Below are 23,652 nucleotides of genomic sequence, written 5' to 3'. Positions count from 1 at the left end.
GGGTATAAATGATTGATGGGGTTGGTGAAGGCAAAGTGGGGAGGTTCGCCCCCTGTTTGTTTTCCTAGCAAAAGAAGAATTGAAGTCCTCAGCTAAGCATGAGGAATGGGGAGGTAATGCTGGAATTTGGAGAGACAGGAAAAATATGAAAAAAAGTTCTTTTGGGGAGAAAGAAAGAGAATCAAATGGGGAAACCTAGAAGGATGCCCTAGGGGTGCTGAGGGCTGCTTGTAATCTGCCATATATATTCAAGTTAGAACATGTGAACAAAGATATTTAGCTTTCTCCAACCAGTCAGCTGCTCAGATACAGGTGTGGGCTTGCAGGAAGATGGTTATGCTGAAGTATAGGATTTTGCCAGGTAAGTGAGATGAAGGGAGAAAGGGAAAGGCCTCTAAAAGCAGGACTCCCTATGATAGAAAGTAACACCTCTGTATATAAAAGATAGCACTCATGATGGTCCTCGATCAAGTACTAGAGGCTAAAAAGTTATAGGGTTATTTCTTTTCTTATATTGTTGCCAAAGACATAAATTACATTTTATACTATATTTATCTTTTATTCAAGTGACACAATTGTTTCTTTCACATCCTCTCCTTAATCAGCTTTATCTTTTTTGCTTGTGTTCCTGCGTGTAATAAATTCTTTGAACCACACACTTCAGGTAGTATGTTCTTAGTTAAAAGTACTCTAGATCATTCCCAAGCTATTTCAGAGCAGTTGAGAGACTATGATTGGGTATCACCTGTGACACATTTCAGTGTAATTTACAGCAGTGAAAACATGCGGTTGTCTGCAGTTCCATCCTCACAGAATCCATCCCAGCACAATAAAAGTCTCTCAGGCTTTTCAGAGGAGCATGTTCATGCAGCTGCCTGCTGGCTGAGAAATTGCGTTCCTCACCTTGATCTCTCTCTTCAAATCAAATCGCAGAAAAACATCTGCCGTTGGGCCCTTGGTATTTGGGTTGACCCCAAGTACTTTGCTTTCTTATAGCTCCAGCCAGTAGTTCTCCCAGGCTCGTAAATCTCCAAGCAGGGCTAGGCTTTATTATCACTTCAAAAACTGCCTTTTAAAGTTCAAGAAACTTCCAATTTTCTGATAAAAAGTCACTGTTTAGTACTCTCAAAAACCACAACTACAGATTTCTTGCTTTCCTTCTCTATTTTCTAACTGAAAAATAGCAATTGTTTTCTGGCTGACAATTTATTTCATAGTAGGATCAGACTCTGGTCATGTTATGAAATTCCCTCAGCAGCAACTGAAGTCATTAACTAAGAATAACACGAAACTTAACAGAAGGCAACAAAACTGCTTGCCTCAGAATGTACCTGATGGGAGAATAAGCAGAGAAAATAACCTTTGGTGACTATCTACAAGTAGACTGTGCAACTTTTGTGTTATTTTATTTAGTCCTTGGTTGTAAGTCCGTTACTAGGTTCCTCACTATGTAAGTGATGAAGCTGATGCTACTAAGGTCAAGTGAATTGCCCTAGCATGAAAGTAGCAGGTGTGAGAGTCAGAATTTGACCTCAGGGCTGTCTGATTGTACTGACTCACCAAAATCTCAAAAGAAATATGATTAAGATAATGTCCTTGAAATGTTTCTCTTTTGTATTTAATTATGTCTATTAATGCAGAATTAGAAATATTACTCATTTTTGTCTTTATAGGGAATAAACGGAAAAGATGGATTACCAGGTGCTCAGGTATGGAAAATACCATTTAAAACAGTATGAACTTTAACGTGCATAGGTTCCAGAATACCTACCAACATACAGATCAGACTGATGGAAAATAATTGCAAGCAGTGATTTTTATGTTGACATGTGTTTTTCAGGGTGTCATGGGTAAGCCTGGAGATAGAGGCCCCAAAGGAGAACGTGTATGTATATTATTTCTGTGATTGCTATTCAAGTCTGTCTGATGCAACTGTCCCATCATTTGGGTTAACACGATTGTGCATGTAGACACCTACAGTCTCCCAATAGGACTAAGACGGTTGCATTGATACAAAGTCCTTCTGTTTTCTTTCTGCATGGCTTTTATGTCTCTTCACATCACATAGATCACATAGATCTCTGTAATTGTTTACTTATTGTCATTGCTTTTAAAATCAAGAAAAATATAATTTGGCCTTTTACAGAGCAGTTGTGAGTAAAAGAATACTATGATGAAATGCAGGGCAGCCTCAAGCACCATTCCATCACATTTGGGATGGACCTCACTTCCTGGAGTGAATACTTAAGAATCTGTATCTGAAACACCTGCCATGATCGCTCTCTTCCCTTCTTGCACAAAGACATTCAATAGTAGACACATTTCAGGGCAAAAGATAGCATTAAAGAAACTTCATTATCAGATTCAGGCACATCTAATATATCCTGTTCCTCACTTACTCTAACGTCTTACTCAACAAATTCTTATAGTTCATTTATGCTGTTGAGTAAACTATCTCAGTGACAGCTCTCCCCTCTACTCACCTGCTTTGAAACTTTGTGAAGATCCTGCTTTCCCATCTTCTTGAGCTGTATATATTTAGGACATGGATGTTCACACACACAAAACACAACCAAGAAAACAAACCCAAACAGTCTGATAGAGACCACACAAATAGGAGAACGTGAGGGGCGGGGGAGGCGAGCACAAGATTTAGCAGAGGTTTTGAGTGTTCTGGGTTTTCTATGTCAAGGTGTTCCTCTTGACAATCATCCTTTGTTATTGCAAAGAAGACCCAGGCCTGAAGTGACAGCTAGAGTTGACTTTCAAAATGCCATCATTCTAGATTGATCACTGAGTACAGTTCTCATTGACACTCACATTTATGTATTGAATGCTCCAAGGTTCTGGGCATTGTTCTAAGAACTTTAATTGGGTTAAGTCATTTATTTCTTAACATTGTCCATTCAGTAGACACTATTAACACCCCCACTTTATAAGAGGAAGCTGGGCATAAAGAGTTTAGTCACTTACCCAAAATTCCACAGTGAATAAACGCCAATATGAATCCAAAACTTTGCTCTTAACCACAGCTGATGTGCTTTTAGAGAAGATCATTCCTTATTCCCCTAACAGGGTGATCAGGGAATCCCAGGAGACAGAGGCCCGCAAGGTGAACGAGGAAAACCAGGCCTTACAGGCATGAAGGGGGCCATAGGTCCTGTGGGTCCACCAGGAAACAAGGGCTCCATGGGATCCCCTGGCCACCAAGGCCCTCCAGGCTCCCCAGGCATCCCTGGTGCTCCGGTAAGTCATTCTGAGAGCTGCAGGGCTTCTGCCTCATATGGCCTATGCACTCTTTCTATAACAGAAGCCATGATAATGCTTGGTTTTGCTTTGTCCTTAGTTTTTACTGGTGTATATTAAATTGTGCATGGTAAGGGTTTCATCATGAGTGATGAAATACACCTAAACTGGTCTCTGTCATTATTCAGTTACGTGTCAGATCCTACATTACCTCACTTGATCTCCACAACCAATCGGAGAGGGTGTTGTCCTTCCCACCCCACTTTTATAAATGCAGAAACAGAGGTGACTTGCTCAAGGTCAGAGAATAATTAAGTGGACCAAACTCAGATCTGGCTGTCTCTAAATCCATGGTTTTAAAATACTATGTGTCTATAATGCCTCTTTGCACAGAAACCACCTGTGTGTTTCACATTAGAACTCGATTTTGTTGAATGTCAAAACAAGGAGTCTGCCCTGCATAGCGCTTAGAAGTAGAAATTATTTAGGCTAAGAAAGCATGTTCAGATAAAGCAGGCTGTATTTTTATTAATACCCTCAGGAGTAGTAAAAGAGATTAATCTGAAAATATCCACGAGGGGAAAAGGAGGATGCTGGAGGAAGAAGGCGAATTATAGACATATTCTTCTCAGACCAATACCAGATAAAGTGCAAAACGGGGCTCTCCACAATCTTCATACTACTTTTACCCAATCTCACCAATCTCTACTTGAATAAAGCCTATGTGACTTGAACTCTTGGCGCTGTGCTAGTAATTAGTATTAGGTCCATGAATTGAAGTTCATTTGTCCATACGCAGTGAAAATAAGATAATTAAATAGAGCATTCTTGGAACTATTCTGTCCAACAGAAGCCTTCACTTTATAAGCCCATCACATTGTCTTTTTTTTGGTTCATTCTAAATGAAATTATTGTTGCAAATGGAACTAGCACTGTTACCTTAGGAAAACACATGACATCATCATAACATCCTCAGGATGGAAACAAGGTGGAAGTAATTGTGGGGAAAAACGATGGGGAACCTACCATCAAAGAAAGGATCACTGAATGTAGAGAAGAGTTGAGGCTGTGCTCCAGTGTGAGAATCACATTGCATGACAATTTCCCACTGAGCTTTCACATGTCTCTTCTGCCCATTATCACATGTGTTCAACTAATGTCTTAAAGTAAACGCTTGGGACGGGGAGTGAGGTGACTGACTATGTCACAGCCCCTCATCTGCATTGCATTGTTTTACTGCCACATCTACCTTCAGAGGATAGCCACCAAATGAAAAGAATAGTAATAAAATACTCTGAAATCTTAACCATCATGTAAAATAACAGTTCTTTCTTGAAAATATCAAGGTACATTAGTATTATAAATATTATAATCTTTTGTTATAAATGCAGATTTACTTGTCAAGGGGTTAAAAATTTAACTGACACCACTTGCCATTTACCAGGTCTCACAGCATTTTCTATTGAAAAAAAACTGCTTAATACATTTGTATTTGCAATGTTTAAATTATAGAATAAACTATCATGAAATAGGAAAATCTTAGTAATTAATAAAGCCTTTTAAAGAATAATCCAGCATACTTGAATTTCTCTTCCCGATTTTCTTCCTTTGAAGATGCATTATCTCAGTTAGACATGGATTTGGCCAGTGTCCAGGGATTGGTTAGAAGTTTAATTGCGATTGAGCTACCAACATGATGATAGCACTGTTTGGACTCTTTAACTTTATAAAATGAGATAAGGAATTAAGTGAAGTTATGTTTCTCCATGAATAGGAAAAAATGTTAAGTTACTGTTATAATTCCAGCCCATAGCTCTTAAAGCATTGGACACTTCAGCTTATTCCCAACATTTGATCAAAATGTACCTATGGCCCAGTATAGTCAGCTGCCTAAAGCACTTTTCTTGATAAATGTATTTTTATAGAAGTAGACAAAACCCAGTATTCCTGTTCTTTATTCATTTATATTATCCTCTATCTTAACAGACTACTCTTTTTCCTTCTTTAGGCTGATGCTGTTTCTCTTGAAGAAATCAAAAAATACATTAATCAAGAGGTTCTAAGGATTTTTGAAGGTTAGTTTTGCTTTATAACATTTCTGAGTTTTTCACTAATGCCCACTTCTCATCCATTGTGAGGAATCCCTCAGTCACATTCTTGAAAGATGACCAGGCAACAACTTTAAAGGTCCTGTGTTCAATCCCCAACACTGCAAATTTTTTTTTTTAAAAATCAAGTTATTCGTGTTTTTACATTGTTCCATCCTCGAGATATCCTTTGGAATATTTTTGTAGAACAAGTTGGCTGACCCTTATAACTTTAGGTAATCTCTAAATTTTATAAGCATGTTATCATTCTAGTTGTTGATAGAAATGTTGAACTGAAAAGTCAAGAGTCAAGGATCAGGGCTTTCTAAATGCTATGAGGTTCCTTCACCCACTGGTAAATGATCTGTGTGTCTATTGTTCAGTGAACTCAAACCCATACAGTTGTCCTGAAATCCTCTCTACATCTCTTTATCTGTTTGTAAGGATATCACAATACCTTTTCAGTGATTTGCTAACCTCATGGTCATTCTCCTCAAATTTAAGATTAACAAAGGGAAAATTATATGCTTTTCACAAGTAAATCCATATTGGAATATTGGATCACATGGTTCTTACTTCCTTTGCTAAACATCGTAAGCCAAAAATAGATCACTGAATTTTGTAAGGAATGAGATCACAAGATACCAAGTCTATGGTGAAATCACCATAATTTGAGGTGCAAATTATCTTGTTTAACATGAACACTGGAGGTAGAGCAGAGTCACACTGTGACTTTTAGCAGCATCAGTAACAGAAAAAAGTTATTTTTAATAAGGTCATGAGGCTGATGGAGTGGCTCAAGTGGTAAGAACACTACCATTGCAAACATGAGGCCCTGAGTTCAAACCCCTGTGCCACAAAAATAAATAAACAAATAAGGTCATGAATTCTTGCTGTTGATTTAAATTTACTTTGATCTCTAGTATATATCCTTACCTTGCTTTAAATAACTTATTAAAAGAATTTCCCATTTGTTTTTTGGAGCTGCCAGTGTTCTTGATAATTTTAATGTTGCACTTAAATTGAGAAATCCCCCTTTTATTTTCTGTTTTATGACCTTTGAATCAAGTACCATGCAATAGGTGCTAAATTTTGCAGTTCAAATATCCATTCCCCTCAATAAGAATTCCTCAAACATCACATGTCTAGGAGGAAAAAGACCTTACCTGATCTTTAGGGGGACACTGAAGAATGTATAGACAGCTGCAAATTTTTCAGGGCTCAGTGCAAAATGAAAATGGTCAAAAATTACTAAGAATTTTAAGATATCAGCAGTAGAACATTAAGCTAAGCATCGGACCCCTGTCCAGTTACATGTCCGTGAAGCTACTCCTGAGCTCAGGACATTTAGGATCTCAGACAGCATCCATCTTTTAGTTGACCACAGAGAGAAAATGAGAAATGCCACCAAACATGTTTTGAACTGCAATCTAAAGTTCTCTTTTCACTCCTAATTTCCATGGGCTCTAGAGTTATTATCTTTTAGTAAGGCAACTTTAATGTTGAGCTTCAATTTCTTAAAAGGCTTTAGATAAAAAAATTAATAGATCTATAATTTGTTCAGCTTTCTGAAGGCTAACTAAGAATGTCAGAAACTTGGTACTGAGATGTAGCTCCACAGGACAGCTCTTGCTTAACATACGTAAAGTCCTGAGTTCAATCCCCATCACCACAAAACAAAAAGTCAGAAAATTATAACCAAGCATTACCAGAAAAAAAAAAAGATGTGTAACAGTCTGGGAGGCGTTCATTTTGTAAGTCCAGTGTGCATTAAATAAAGGCATGACCTGGCAGCCTGTCTTGGGTGTTCAGCAGAAGAGACACTTACCTCCCCTGAAGAAAGCTCCATGCTGCCCACTCTCAAGCCACTGCACAGCTGTGCCCAAGAATGGCTGCCAATCTTCTGATGGCAGAAGTGAGGGGAACTGGGCCACTCTCCATGGAGCAGCCTCACCTGGCTTATACTTCTGAGCAGCTCTTCCTCTAAGTCTGCATCCTTCCCATTCAACTTCCTACCCTTCCTACCCTTCTTAGAGCTTCCTGTCTAGAAGCTCACAGATATGGAGTCTTCCCCATGTCTCCTCTGGCTTCCTACCTATCTCTCCTGTTGCCTTCCCGTTTGTGCAGCTTGGTTGTATCCAGGTGAGTGGCTGGACACTCCTCCCCACTCCCAAGATCCAGTGCTCCCTCAGAAGGTACACACATTGACCTCAATCAGTATTCTAAACAAACCTAAAGGCTGGGTATGGTAGCAAATATCTGTAATCCCACTACTCAGAGTTGGAAGTAGGAGGATCACTGAAAAACAAACTAAAAACAAAAAGGACTGGGGTGGGGCTTAAAGAGTACAGCACTTGCCAAACTCGAGGCCTTGAGTTCAACCCTCAGTACTACAAAAATAAAAAAATGAATAAATTAAAAGACCATAGGGAAATTTTTTTCCTTGAAACTTCTGTGACTCCATATGTGATATCCCTATCCTTTTATCTTGCTTGACATCATTTCAGCAAGGCTGTGTTCTCCCAAATAAAATTGCACCTAAAACCCAGAATTTAGTCATTTTGCACTTAAGTTAATTTGTCCTCAGATCGTCTCAATTTAGTCCATTTGATTTTTCCACTTAGAAGTCACCTTCTCTATGGCTTCTGAACACATTTGCAAGAGAGAAAAAAGGAAAAACTCCATTTTCACAAATCATAGTGCTACAAGGTCATGTTTCCGTTTTATTAGAAAGCTTTCTCTCCCAAAGCTAAGATGAATTTTCACATGTTAAAACAGCCACAGTTGAGCAGCACAGTACCGTTAAGTGCTTCAGGTCAGTGGTACCATCCTCCTCCCTTTTTCCTAGCTGTTTCTCCAAGGCCAGTGTCCGTAGCAGCTCACGCTTCTCTCTCTCCATGCACTCCACCACAGGAGTCATTCTTTTGCTTCAGCAGGAACCTAGTGGTGTCTTCAAGAGATCCTCTCCCCCACTTTATTGCCCCAGGTAGATAGCCTGGAGATGGGAGCCTCTAGTGAAACCCACAGTAGGACCCCAAAACTCAAGCCCTTTGAGGTTTCCCACAGATCTCACACCTTTGACTTTTCTCCAGGCCACCAAGATGTCCTCAGCATCCTGATGTTCCTTCCCAACCCTGATGGCGGAAGGGGTGTCTTTCCCCCAGTCCCAAGACTAGAGTACAGTTGGATCAAAATGCACAAATATGCATCTATGCCAAAGTTAGATTAAGTTCTCAAATTTGATTGGCTAACAGGGTAAGGCCTTTTTCAAGTAAGGTGACCACACAGGGCAAGGAAAGATGCTATCCACATGTCTCAGCACAGCATCTCTTAGCTTTATAAGAGCTATTCAGCTGCCCACACAAGCCAGGGTCTTACCAGATGTCAGAAGCATAATTCTGCTATGATACTACCCTATTATATTTGAGATTTACATCAACGTGCAAAAGGAATTTACCAATCTATGAAGAAACATACATAAACACCTAGCTCTTTCCAGGCTTTAAAAACGAGACTGACAAGGCTATACTTGTAACTGAGGAAGAAAAGGAAAAGTAGGACTGTGTCCCTGAACAATATTCCACCTCCAGATTTTCAGTGTTCAGGAAATCCCTTTACCTATGTATTCTCCATTTTCCACACATATATTTCGTCACATACATATGTATGAATGTGTGTAAATACACTATCTGTTCTCTTATCTCTAATATCTTTCCTGTGTAAGGTATTTATACATATCTGATAGATACACCTCATTGGAAATACAACTTTTAAAAATATTTTCAACACTGCATTTCTTCTAATTTGCTTCTTTCTGTTTGTGACGCTTACATAACTTACAGCATTTCTTCAAAGTCCAGTAATATATGGTGGTCTGTTCACACATGAGGACAGATTCCAAAAACTGGAAAGTTCTGAGAGAATGGTGGGACTTGACAACTATAAGTGTCACTGCAGGATAGCTAGCTAATGTTTTTCAATTTCAGTTCCTTCAAGTCTCTCGGTTTGGTCTGGAGACATTTCCATTTCCTACCTTGCTGCCAACTCAGTCCTAAAAATGCAAATGTTTGATTTTTCCCTTTTTTCAGTATTGAAGCCAGAGTCTCAGAGAAGTCTAGGATCCCCAGTGCAGAGATGGTCTTTCTGCCCTTTTCATATAATAAAACACCAGTCTTTGGCTGAGGTTGAGGAGAAATAACTGCCCAGCTGTTTAGGGTAGAGAAAGATTTCTAAGGCTACTTCATAAATGACCTTTCAAGCAATTCTCCTTATTTTAAATCCTCTCCCACTTCCAGAGGTAACTTATAATGCCATTTCCTGAACCTCTTGAAGATTTTGTTTTATTCTTTATATATTTACTTCTCTTTCGGGATTACTGAGGTTTAAACCCAGGTCCTCAAACTTGCTAGGCAGATTCTCTGCCACTTGAGCCACTCTGCCAAGTGGCAGAGTCCTTTTTTGTGTTGGGTGTTTTCAAGATAGGGTCTTGCAAACTATTTACCCAGGCTGTCTTTGAACCATGATCCTCCTGATCTCTGCCTCCTGAGTATCTAGGATTACAGGCGTGTGCCACCAGCACCAGCTGATTTAAAATCACGTGACCTTAAATGGCGTTGTTTCTCTGCTTTTAGTGTAAAAGTTTTCTTGAGTTTATTAAGACAAATATCACTTGGCCCTGTGATCCTCAGCTTCCAATATTTTGTTATTGTTGTCTCCTTTCATATTCTACTCATTCTTGACCTTTATGCCTTTAAGAGTAACTTGCCATTGTTTTTCAGGCATTCAGGATGTAGTTAAAGCAGAAACATGTTCAGTGCACCATTTTTACCCTTAATAACATTTCAGAGCAACATGCTTACACACGTGGCAAAGGACTGTGTCCGAATACTGTGGCAACCACATTTGGGGCATGATGAACCGGAAGATAAATAAAAATCCTCATGATGGATTAACAAATACATAAACAGTTAAAGTGAAACTGGATAATTACCACAGGATATTACACTTCTGATATTTTTGCCCCTTAAGAGAAAGCTATATGTAATTTTGGTTTCACATTTAAGAGACATATGGAAAAGTCCAGGAATAACGGAACCAAAAAGTGATTTACAAAACAGATTAGCAAGCCTATGAATGAAAGTGATTTAACCTTAAGGGTAAGAGGTAGCAATATTAGCAAGTAATGAGTGTTTCCCTTGAGAAATCAGTCCTATAACTATTGTTTTGTAATGGAGTAACAAAAGAAAATAAGTAGAAATTAGACAAAGAATATAGGCAGTTAAACATTTGAATGAGAATTAGGAGAAAAAGATGAATTTCCCTTTGAAAACAGTTACAAGTTCTGTCTGTGGAACAGAAGGTAGACAGGCCAGTCAACTCGTGAATGTTCCCTCCTTCTCTAGTAGCACAGTTTATCATCACACTGATAGCAATGTCTGCACTGTATTAGTGTGCCCTTCTGCAAGAAAGTCAAGTGTTGACCTCATTTGTTAGAATGACTGCTGTGGGCTTTGCCTTGGCAGACAGAATGCGTGTGTTTGGTTTATGCATACACATCTATCTAAAGTCTTCAATTTCCTACCTCATTAAAAGGCAAAGCCAAAAACAGTTTAATTTACTAGGGATCCCTGAAAACGGAGAAAAGGTGATTAAGAATATAGCTCTTCACAATTCATTTAGATGCTCAAAAACATATTAGTCCAAATTATAGAGCATTTGGGTAGGGTTCAGAAGAGGTAATTAGCCTTATGTTAAATGACTATTTCTTAATGTATCTTAAAGTCAGTTAATTTACAGCTACAAGTAATTGTTTAAAATAATTTTGCTTTGCTAAATTATTTGCTAAATTTGGGTATTTAAAAGCACCCAAAGTGCTTGTTAATGCCGACATTAAAATTCCCATATCAAAAATTAGTACTGTGAATAGTTACGTTTAAGACACTGAGGTATTGAAAGAGAGATATTCCAAGTAAATAAAAATTGGACTGAAATACCTAGTTTCTCTTTAGAGGAAAACAAATATGCAGTTTCAATATGTAATCATTGAATTTCATGTCTATTGTAAAGTACCCATTTTATAGTATAATGAGATTTATTTGCTTTTGACATGATGATTTGAAAACTATAAGTACATTTTGATTACATATTTGTTTCATCTATTCAATTACTAGGATAAAGTGCACTAACATCCACCAAACACCCCAGGTTTGTCAGGTAATGAAAGCTTCATGGGAAGTCAGATATTTCATGTCACTCCATGGGAGGGGCTCCCATGAGATCCCCATCTGTCTTCTAAGCCGCCATCCAGTCTGTAGCCAGGATTTTAGTCCTGGGAATTTTGTGACTTTCCATTCTGCTTGCTCTGTAACTTAAAAATGTGAGTGTTTAATACAGCTAATGTTTAACACTTATTGGGACTTTTCTTAATAATTCTATATGAAAAAAGCTTACTTTCCTAAGCAGTTGAAAGGCCTACATTTTACAATGTTTTTTGTTTGGAAGTCAATAGGAAAAAAAGTGTACTCAGAAGTAATTTACTTTTTATCAAAAAATTTGAAAAACACACATACATGTTCCAGTGAAACACGCCCTTACATGAACTAAGCTGAGTGAAAAGACCAGAGAAAACTGAAGTAAGTCCTTGCAAGGTCCATATGATCTGGTCTTTGCTTTTTCTAACAAACAGCTATAGTTTCTAGTATGTTGCTGTCACTTGGTTATTCCTTACAAAATAAACATTAATTTCATCAGTAAAAAACTTTTTTGGAAAATTTGAACCAGGCACAGGCTGAATTTTTTACATTTAATATTTATGTTATTAATACTTCTTGAAAAATTGTCTTGGTTTCACATAGAAGTCATTTGAATTGCTAAAAAATTTGCTTTCTAAAGAAACAATGTGAAAAGAAAAACATCAGGGCAGTTAATGTTTATCATTATTATTATGCCCAGTTCCCTATTTTAAGCCTAGTTATCCACGTACTAGAGTTTTACAGTGTCATCCATACAAAATATAAGTAAAGCAAGTTTAAATAAAGAGCCCAGTGACCGATTATATTTATAATGACCCTTCCGTGAATTAATGATTTTACCAAAATTAATTCCAGATAGGAAAATATTCAACATATTTTTGCAGTAAAATTGAACTGAACAATGGCCTATGTGAGATTAACAACCAAGAATTCAATAAATGACAAGTATAATTTTGAAGTAAATACTCAAAAAAGTAATTCCGACAAGGAATACCTTATATAAACAATTGCATAATCTGTTATATCATACTATTCCCAGTTGTTAGATTATCAGTAGATAATCTTTATAGTATATAGGCCTTGCAAAGCATGGACAATAGGGTTATTTAAATGATAATCTCTCCATGATACTGAAACAGGAGAACTTATAACACAGAAAGTAGAGAATTCTTCATGGAAGGTCCTACATAAAAAGAGTGTTTAGTGAATTTAGTTAATAATATATCTTGCTTAGAATTTTTTTTCTTATTAATACAATATTTGTCTTCCCTCTGTCAAATCCTAAGCCAACCACTTTCCCCAGACTTCCTGGGGAGACAGACAAGACATGGGAGAAATAACTCCTTCACATGGCAAAGAGGATGAGAAAGACCATTTCCTTGAAATGGTGCTGGTTTGGAAGCTGTGACTAGGGACAAGTGAGGTCAGGGGTCATCAGACTGCCAAGTTTCTGAGGCTGTCATCTGGCAGTGTCTCTTGTCAGTTTAGTACCACTGCCGATAGTAGTAGGTTCAGTAGCTAAGAGGTGCTCCTGACCAAGGAGGGAGTGGAGATGAACTTGGAGGGGCTGTGGCAAGAGAGCTGTTACCAATACAGAGAAGAGAGAGGCAGAAAATTGTTTTAAATTGAAAAACCTTATTTACATTTCCATATTTACTTTTCTTGAACTTCATTTCCTGGATTCCTTAAATTTCATGAATATGCCAACTTTCTACAATGTATATTCATTTTCATTCATAACTATCCAAGTATTTTGTTGCATCTCACTATGCCAACTGTAAAGGTATTTCCTTGAGCTAATGGCTGACCTGGCCTTAAGTATCTTTAATTAACGCTCTGTCCTTCCTGGTGACTCTCTCCAGGACCCAACACTGTACTAGACTGCAGGCATCGTGGCTTATTTAAATTAATTCATAAAGGTTGCATCACTCTGTTTTAACAAAAGATTTTGGTACATTTATCAACATTTTGAATGTCCCAGATAATTTGTCAGTATCCCATAACTTGTGTATTTGTAGTTTTGATGCTTTCTCGGGCTCCCAGACATATACAGAAACATTTTGCTCTTCTCACTGGGTCTACAATTAGAATTCAGAGAGAATTCACCAATGATGAATTTCTTTCTTTTGTGCAATTAGACACTAAAACTCCACAGCGCACACTAACTGGATATGCAACCAGAAAGTGGATAATAATGAGGATATATAAGATGTCTTCTTTTAAAAGTAAAAGCTTTTTCCAGGGAACAATATTTGCCCATTGTGGCGCTGAAATAATGAAATCATAGTGCATATTGGAGCCAATGACAATCTTTTCAATAAAAAAATCCTCTCTACTAATAATGCAGTTTTGTTCAAGGATAGTAACAATCACATACCATATGAGTTGTCATTGCTATGTAAGAAAATACCTATACCTGTAGACTGTAGAGGCTTAAAACAATAAATATCCATTAGCTCACACTTTCTCTGGGTTGGGGACTCAAAGAGTTGCTTCCTTGTGTGGCTCTGGCTCTATACAATGAAGTTACAGTCAGGATGTCTTTTAGGGCTGCAGCCATTTAACAACTTATTAGTGATGGGCTCCTGCCCCTACATGGCTGTTGCCAGGTGGCATCAGCTCCTCCCCAAGTGGGCCCTCTCCACAGGACTTCTTGAGTGTTCTTATTCCATGGCAGCTGACTTCTCACAGAGTGAGCAATCTGAGAAGAGCAACTACAAAGCCGTGCTGTCTTTTATGACTTGTTCTTTCTAGTTGTACATTGTCAATTCTGTTTTTTCTACTGATAAGAAATGAAAGGTCAAGCCATCACTCAAAAATAGGAGAATTAGGCTCCAACTTCAGAAGGGAGTGTCAAAGAGTTTGTGATCATATTTCAAAGAGCCATACATTCACAAACATTGCTGGAAGTGCCTTACGGTTATTGTTAAAACCACTTTGTAACGTGAACTTGAATTATCTCTACAAGTCATTCTGTCTCTGCTACATCTCAAGAGCACTGAAAATTCTTAGACCCTCTGAGAGACACAGATATTCTGCCTCTATACTCAAACAACTTTGTACAATTGATTTTATGTGTCTCATCATAAACACTCAGCAGTCAGAATAGCTGGCAGATTAGATGTGCTTAAATTGGAAACTGGATTTTTTAATTTCATGTAAAGTTTTTGAAAAATTTTGACATAAAGTATTCCCATTACATAATAGGTTATTTTTTCTTTCATAAATGTAGAAAGGATGGCTGTGTTTCTATCCCAGCTGAAGCTGCCAGCAGCAATGTTGGCTGCACAAGCTCATGGGAGGCCAGGCCCACCAGGGAAGGATGGGTTACCTGGGCCACCAGGAGACCCTGGACCTCAAGGTAAGGTGTAATACATTTGCTTCAGGTGTAATACATTTGCTTACCAATTTTTAACCCTCGGTGTTTATAACATGTTAACTTAAAGTAATACAAATATCTAATATGGATAAAATGATTTAGTCTAGAATATATTATTAACATTTGATTTTCTAGCAGTAGATATTCACTCCTGCTTCAAGCTTAAAACTGGTGATTACCTGTTCCTGTAAATGTGTTTTAATATTTAGTATGTAACAGCAATAATGTGTACCTAGGAATCCTAGAGTTGCTTATGCTTCTTTAAGTTAGACAACAAGACTCATTATCTTAAACTTTCAAAGAAACTCAGGAAAGTCTTGGGAGATTGTACTACAAATAGTCATTTGAGCCTAAAGTATATTGGGGGAAATCTTAAAATCTGCTATAGATGATAACTGTTGAACTTTAAAAAAACCTATCATACAGACTTCTAAAGTTTTTTAAGCCAACTTTATATTTGTCAAAAATTTTGTTCCACTTATAACTTGACAACTTGATGTTAAATTTGGCTTAACTAAATTATTCTGACAAAGTCATTTGGTAGAAATATGGTTAGCCACCAGCAAACTGGTCAAATCAGTCTGGGTTTAGAAAACTGATAAATTCAGGCAGGGACATGCCAAATTCACTGAGTACATAGCCAGACCAGAGAGCCTGAGGCTTCAGGCATCTCCACCAACGCTATTCCCAGGAATTTGGGGGATAGTGGACCTTGGTGAGTTTGAATTAAATTTTCCTCCAGAATCCATTTTCATGTACCATCTGCTCAGAATAAGCCCCAGTGTGCTCGTGTGGGGACATGCAGCACATCCCCCATTCCTTGCACACAGATGAATAGACACACAGAGAAAAGCAGAGCTTAGTGAATAGGTTCCCAGATTTAGTCAGATGCCCTGCCTTACATGGAAGACAGACCCTGACACAGGTGAATAGGTTTCTACCTCCTGAGTGACATCCTATAACTATCCCCACTCCTACAGAATGCTCTGTTGCCAGATGTATGGGAAAGGAGTTCTCATGGAGCAGAATTGAATCCCTTGGCTCACAGAGGCAGGTGTTTCTCCACCATGAGTGTGTTTGCAGGCATGCTGCATCAGGGCAGGAAAGCAGGAAGGACAGCCCTACAAGGCGAAAGGCCTTGTTGGTTACTGGAGACACATCCAGGAGGCTGTGGGTCTGAGGTTAGCCAGCCTTGGGCAGAGCTGCCAACAACAGACTGGGGGGGTGGTACAGAAAGAACTTTATTATGCTGTTCTAAAAGGCCATCTGGGCAAGAGGTCAATTTAGGAGTGCAGATATAGGTGAGCAAAGGCTGGTGAGCACCTTGTCACAAGTGTAGATTTGTGACCAAATGACACAATCTGATCTTAGTTGCAACTGGCCACAAGGTGCTTTTGTTTCTTCAAAGATCATTATTTCCTCAGCTGTTCTTGTCAACAAGTGATTAGTTTGTCCATATGGTGTTCCTGACATACTACACAATGGACAGGCTAGAGTCACTAACCACATCACCCTCTTGTGATGTGGTAATGGAAGGAAAATATTTCACCTGCTTATTGTGGAAGATAGGTTATGTGAGGTTAAACAGGAAGTGAGGCATGAGATGTGGTCTCACTGCTCAGCTTCAAAATCATGCTAGCTTTCTTCTTCTTCTTTTTCTTTCTTCTTCTTCTTCTTCCTTCTTCTTTCTCCTTCTCCTCCTCCTTCTTCTTCTTCTTCTTCTTCTTCCTCCTCCTCCTCCTCCTCCTCCTCCTCCTCCTCCTCCTCCTCCTCCTCCTCCTCCTCCTCCTTCTTCTTCTTCTTCTTCTTCTTCTTCTTCTTCTTCTTCTTCTTCTTCTTCTCTTTTCTTCTTCTTCTCTTCTCTTCTTCTTCTCTTTTCTTCTTCTCTTTTCTTCTTCTTCTTCTTCTCCTTCTCCTTCTCCTCCTTCTCCTTCTCCTCCTTCTCCTTCTCCTCCTCCTCCTCCTCCTCCTCCTCCTCCTCCTCCTTCTTCTTCTTCTTTCTTCTTTCTTCTTCCTCCTCCTCCTCCTCCTCCTCCTCCTCCTCCTCCTCCTCCTCCTCCTCCTCCTTCTTCTTCTTCTTCTTCTTCTTCTTCTTCTTCTTCTTCTTCTTCTTCTTCTTCTTCTTCTTCTTCTCCTTCTCCTTCTTCTTCTTTCTTTTCTTCTCCTTCTCCTCCTCCTCCTCCTCCTCCTCCTCTTCTTCTTCTTCTTCTTCTTCTTCTTTCTTCTTCTTCTTCTCTTTTCTTTCCCCTCCTCCTCCTCCTCCTGCTCTTCCTCCTCCTTATTCTTCCTCCTCCTCCTCTTCCTTCTTCTTCTCCTTCTCCTTCTCCTTCTCCTTCTTCTTTCTTCTTCTTCTTCTTTGAACCTCATACTAGGCAGGTGCTCTTACCACCACTTGAGCCACTCCACCAGCCCTCACACTAGCTTTCTTAAACACGAAGTTTAACAGAGAGTTGAAGTGAAAAGAACCCCGTAGAATCAGAGGTAACCTGTGTGTACACCATTGTGTAGAGGATAGTTATTATCTTTCGTTAATTGGGTCTGTTCTAAAGTCAGAGTATATGAGAACTAGAAAGAAAATCTTGAATCCCATCTGAAGATGTTTTATGCCTCAAACAACATAAAGAGTAAGCACTGTTAATACCAACAGGAAAAGAACTTTCAACAAGTCCTTCAAACATCAGTGGTCCAAAAGAACACTAAGAATGGAAAACCGGAAAGGTCAAGGAAAACAGCTTTTGACCTGAAGTCACTTGCTCCACACAACCACCTGGCTCTAGGCACACTTCCAGGTTTTGGGAAGGCCCATCTGGAAGGCTCCCAGCAGAGGCCATTCTAAGTTAATGGTATTGATGAGGTTTTGGGCAACAACACTTTTATCCATTACTCCATTTGCCCATGGGTTATATCTGCTGGTCTGCCAAGGAGACATAGACTACTTCTCCTTATAAGGCTTCTGGATGTAATGCTTGGATTTGAAGGATTTTCCCATATAATTTCCAATTTTATTTAAACCAAGGTTTGCTAAAATTGATAAATATTGTTGTCCTACCATAGGGTTTCTGACAACAGATGTACTTTGACAATAATGTAGTAATTGTTACCTCAACCTTTTGTCCCATCACGGGGCTCCTAATCTTGACTATAACTTATTAGCTGACTCCTCAGCCTTTCAATATCTGTTAAATTTGTCAGAAGTGCAGCAGGAAAATGAAACTTGCAGAAAAGTGGAGTTTGTTTTAAAAAGAATATTTGCATATAGTCATGCTGTACCAATTATAACACTCTAAAAGCACAGAGAAATCTTACAGAAAGAAGAAAGAGAAAAAGGGCCTGCTGTGAGATTTCTGGTGCTCTCCAGGTAGGCACAGGGAGCTAAAGGGTTTTTCTATGGTGTTCAGAGGATGGAACCATGCTTTGCTCTGCTCAGTTTAAAACCTTTCTCAAAAAAGAAAAAAAAAATGCAAATAAAACCATGACTACGTTAGTGGCCATGCAAACCTCAAATGTTGCTGGCTCATTTGGTCATCATGACACAGGATGGTTGAGTGTGAAGAAAGCTTTATGTGAGAAATGCATCTCAGAAAGAGAAATGTGTCTACTGGCCAAGCATGGTGGCTCGTGCCTGTAATCCTAGCTACTCAAGAAGTGGGGATCTGGAGGATTACAGCAAGTTAGTAAGACTCTATGTCAATCAACAAGCCTAGCGAAGTGGGTTGTCTGTAATCCCAACCACACTGGAGGCAGAGGTAGGAGGAGCCCAGCCCTGGATAAAAACACAAGACTCTATCAGAAAAATAACTAAAGCAAAAAAGGTTTAAGGGACATGGCTCAAATGGTAGAATGCCTGGCTAATGCAAGACCCTGAGTTCAAACCCCAATAGTTTTTTTTTTTTTCGTGTCAAGGTGCCTTGCAGTTTCCTGAGTTATTCTGAGAAGCTGGAGACTGTAGAGCACTGACACATTTGCTAGGAGACTGTCAGAAGCACAGTGCAGGCTGTCAGAAGCACAGTGCAGGGCTTTATCAGTGAAAACCTGTGCATTCTCTCCCAGCAACCCAACCTTCTCCAAAAAATAGAGGCCATCAATTAGGATTCAGAGTTGGTCACCTTGTGGGCATTTTTGGTAGATTTCCAAAGGGTTGACTGTTATCTTTGAAATTCAAAAGCTCTCCAGAGAGTTTTGATTTTAGCCACCTTATCCTGTGGGTTCTGAAAGTTGCATTGGGAGAACTCTCTTCTTTCTCCTCTCTCTTCTCTGTTCTCCTGTCTTCTCTCCTCTCTTCCTGTTGGGTATTTTTGAGATAGGGTCTCACAAACTATTTGCCTGGGCTGGCCTTAAACCACAACCCTCCTGATCTCCGTTCCCCAAGTAGATAGGATTATAGGTGTAAGCCACTGACTCCCCGCTCATGGGTGAGTTTTTTGAGAAAGAACTTCATTTAAACTTCTTCAAAACACAGTTGATTCTCCACTGCCATAAACTCAGGAACAGCTACCTGTCTTGGAAGTCATTTCCTTTCAGAAAGAACCCGACATGTGGGGTTAATGGGAAGAAAACATGCATCTAATCCATCTACCCTCCATCAGTTTTGAAAGGACAGCATTGGGAGTAGTTCTTATTTTTGAACTTTTACCATTTTGCTATTATTGGTTTATAAATGAAGGAAAACCTGTTTTTTTGTAATCCAATGGCCCATAGGGTAGTTTATATGACTGGTATAGTTTTGACCTTCCAAATATGCTATCAGTGAGGGCCTTTATATATCCTTTATATATATCCTTTATATAGGAGTACATATTAAAGTGAGTCAAAATGACTAAAAGGCACTGTCAGCAAGTGGACCAGAACCAGGGAAACTAAACAGCTTGTGAGGCATGAAGCAGGCTGTCCACATGAAGAATTGTTCCTCCAAAAATGCCAGGAGCACCCTTTTCTGGCCTCACTTGTCTGGAATGCACATAGAGGCACAGGTGCATGATTTTAGAAAATAAATCTGTGGAATTGAATCCGAAATCTCCCTACTGGAAATAAATGCAGTCTACTCACCAACTCACTAACCATATATCAATGATGACGGGATGTAGTACGAGAAGGCACATTTAAAGGCCACCATACCCCTGTTGTCCAAAAAGGACTGCGATATGGAATATACTGTTTATTGCCTCAGAAGTATTTTTCTTTGCTGGATTTTTCTGAGCCTTTTACCACTCAAGCCTTGCCCCAACCCCAGAACTAGGTGGTTGCTGACCACCTACCAACATTAACCCACTAAACCCCGTAGATGTCCCTCTTCTCAACACATCAGTTCTTCTCGCATCGGGCATATCCATTACCTGAGCTCACCACAGTCTAATGAAAGGAAACCGAAAAAATATAATCCATGCACTGTCAGTCACCATTCTGCTAGGCATTTACTTCACCCTCCTGCAAGCCTCCGAATATTTTGAAACTTCATTCACAATCTCCGACGGTATCTATGGCTCAACTTTCTTTATAGCAACAGGATTTCACGGCCTACATGTAATTATTGGCTCCACATTCCTGCTAGTATGCCTAACTCGACAACTAAAATTCCATTTTACATCAAAGCACCATTTTGGCTTCAGAGCTGCAGCCTGATGCTGACATTTTGTTGATGTGGTATGACTGTTCCTGTACGTCTCCATCTATTGATGAGGCTCATGCTCTCTTAGTATTAATCAGTACAGCTGACTTCCAATCAGCTACATTTGGTATAAACCCAAAAAAGAGCAATCAACCTAATTATTGCATTAACCCTAAACCCCCTCCTAGCAACCCTCTTAATTACCATTGCATTCTGAGTCCCACAAATTAACATCTACGAGAAATCAAACCCTTACGAGTGCGGATTTGACCCTATAGGCTCAGCACGGCTCCCATTCTCAATAAAATTTTTCTTAATCACAATCACCTTCCTCTTATTTGACCTTGAAATTGCCCTACTTCTCCCCCTCCCTTGAGCACTACAAACAAACAACCTCTATCCAGTTGTCCTCATAGCACTAGCCCTAATCATCATCCTATCATTAGGACTAGCCTATAATGGTCTCAAAAAGGATTAGAATGAAATGAATATGGTGCTTAGTTTAACACAAAGCAAATGATTTTGACTCATTAGATTATGAACCACTCATAAGCACCAAAATGTCCCCTATCCTAATTAACCTCTTCCTAGCCTTCCTAGCATCCCTATTAGGAGCACTAATCTATCGATCACACCTAATATCCTCACTCCTATGCTTAGAGGGTATAATACTATCAATTTTTATCACCGCAACCCTAATTACCCTGAATTTCAGCATCGCCTTATCATTTATATTCCCCATTATCATCCTAGTCTTTGCAGCTTGCAAAGCCTCCGTAGGACTAGCCCTACTAATTATAATATCAAACTCATGCGGAACAGACTATGTACAAAACCTAAACCTCTTACAATGCTAAAAATTATTATACCCACAATCATACTCATTCCTATAACATGATTCTCAAAGAGCAACATAATCTGAATTAACTCCACTGCCTGCAGTCTACTAATCAGTATACTATGCTTACTTACCCTAAACCAAACGAAAACAGCCTTAACTTCTCACTATTATTCTCCTCAGACTCCCTCTCCACCCCCTCTTAATTCTAACAGCCTTACTGCTACCACTAATAATTATAGCTAGTCAACAACACATGAGCAAAGAACCAGTAGAACGAAAAAAAAATGTATATCACCATACTAGTACTACTACAAGTCCTATTAATTATAACATTTACATCCACAGAACTAATCTTATTTTACATCTTATTTGAACCCACACTCATTCCCACATTAATTATCAATACACGATGAGGGAACCAAACAGAACGACTTAACACAGGCCTGTGTTTCCTATTTTATACACTAATTGGATCCCTACCTTTTCTAGTTGCATTAATTTACCTACAAAACTCACTAGGATCCCTAAACCTTCACATCCTCAACAACTACTCAGAACAACTAAACCTATCCTGATCAAATGACCTACTCTGGCTAGCATGCATAATAGCATTTATAGTTAAAATACCATTATATGGATTGCACCTATGACTACCTAAAGCCCATGTTGAAGCACCTATCGCTGGCTCCATAGTACTAGCAGCTATTCTATTAAAGCTAGGTGGATATGGTATAATACAAATTACCAACCTCCTATCACCCATCACAAACCACATGATATACCCATTCATATTACTCTCACTATGGGGCACAGTAATGACCACCTCAATCTGTTTACGACAGACAGACCTAAAATCCCTAATTGCATACTCATCAGTCAGTCACACAGCACTAGTAATTGTTGCCATCTTAATCCAATCCCCATGAAGCTTTATAGGAGCTACAGCATTGATAGCAGCCCATGGTTTAACCTCATCCGTCCTATTCTGCCTAGCAAACACAAACTATGAACGAGTACATAGCGGAGCCATGCTCTTAGCTCGAGGCTTACAAACAATACTCCCATTAATGCCCCTATGATGACTCATAGCAAGCTTAACCAACCTTGCACTACCCCCAACAATTAACCTGATCAGAGAACTAATAATCATCACCTCCTCATTTCCATGATCCAATTTTACCATCCTTCTCATAGCAGCCAAGACACTCATCACAGCCTTATACATACTAACCACTATACATGCTAACCATTACTCAACGAGGCAAATCTACCTACCACATAAATAGCATTCACCCATCATTCACACAAGAAAACTCCTTAGTCCTCCTCCACCTACTCCCTCTACTCCTCCTATCTTTAAATCCAAAAATCATTCTTGGCACAATATTCTGTAAATATAGTTTAACAAAAACACTAGATTGTGAATCTAGAATCAGAATCAGCAGTGACTAGCACCACCCTACATTATGACACCACTGGTGTCCTGTTCTTCCCACATGAACTGTGGTGATGAGAAAGTGTCACCCTGTGTTCTCCCAGGCTGTGGAAATACGTGTGTGTATGTTTGCAGACAGACCAGACTCATTTGAGATCTACCCTAAAGAAGTTAAAAGCTAAATCCTCAGAAAGGAGAAACTGTTACTTGACTTTGTTACCATTCCTATCTGAAAGTTTTGTTCTGCAGCAATTATAAAATAAGAGCCTATGGATTTGGAGCAGTTATTATAATTAACAACCTTGGAACCTTACTAGGAAATTCAAGAGTAGAAAGCTCTCCTGTTGTTGTGTAACTCAGTTGTTTTATCTATTACTAACATTAACCTAATGAACTCAGAGATTTTTATAAAGAAATTGTTACATTTGACCGGAGACTAAATGTGACCTATACACATACACAAATTGTCATTTTTCGTCTTGTGACACATATGCACTGAATCAGTGGAATTATATTTTTTTGCATAATATTAAAATCTGAGTTTGTTCTCATTTTCACTCTAAAGATGACCCACTTTCAGTCTATTGAAAGTGAATTCCTTTCCTAGTAAACTTTAATCTCACCGTCACTGTAAAAAATCTGAGACCTGACTTTAAACTATCAATGTAAACCTCAGACTATAAATGCTGCTTTGCTCCAAAAATATTTAAATAATGGACTTGAAAGGATGCATTCAAGTGACCCCTAAGTACAGACATTCTTCCTTGTCTTGTTAAATGAAATCCACTTACATCAAAGAAATCCTGGA

The 23,652-nt window shown here is 38.9% G+C and overlaps 1 protein-coding gene across 4 annotated transcripts in view; it reads left to right on the top strand.

The window, feature by feature from the left end:
• Positions 1 to 23,652, top strand: part of Col19a1 (collagen type XIX alpha 1 chain) — a 336,038-nt gene that overhangs the window by 299,774 nt on the left and 12,612 nt on the right. For all 4 annotated transcript variants that reach the window (XR_012449953.1, XM_074080460.1, XM_074080453.1 and 1 more), the window contains exons 43-47: positions 1,674 to 1,709; positions 1,841 to 1,885; positions 3,076 to 3,246; positions 5,255 to 5,321; positions 14,817 to 14,945. Coding sequence is in view for 3 of the 4 variants with exons in the window: in XM_074080460.1 (XP_073936561.1) it covers positions 1,674 to 1,709; positions 1,841 to 1,885; positions 3,076 to 3,246; positions 5,255 to 5,321; positions 14,817 to 14,945 (448 nt within the window). In the remaining variant the exon portion in view is untranslated. The remainder of the gene's footprint in view (positions 1 to 1,673; positions 1,710 to 1,840; positions 1,886 to 3,075; positions 3,247 to 5,254; positions 5,322 to 14,816; positions 14,946 to 23,652) is intronic.

Source organism: Castor canadensis, chromosome 1 (assembly GCF_047511655.1).
Source record: "Castor canadensis chromosome 1, mCasCan1.hap1v2, whole genome shotgun sequence".
Taxonomy (NCBI): Eukaryota; Metazoa; Chordata; class Mammalia; order Rodentia; family Castoridae; genus Castor; species Castor canadensis.
This window is presented reverse-complemented; position numbering and strand designations above follow the sequence as displayed.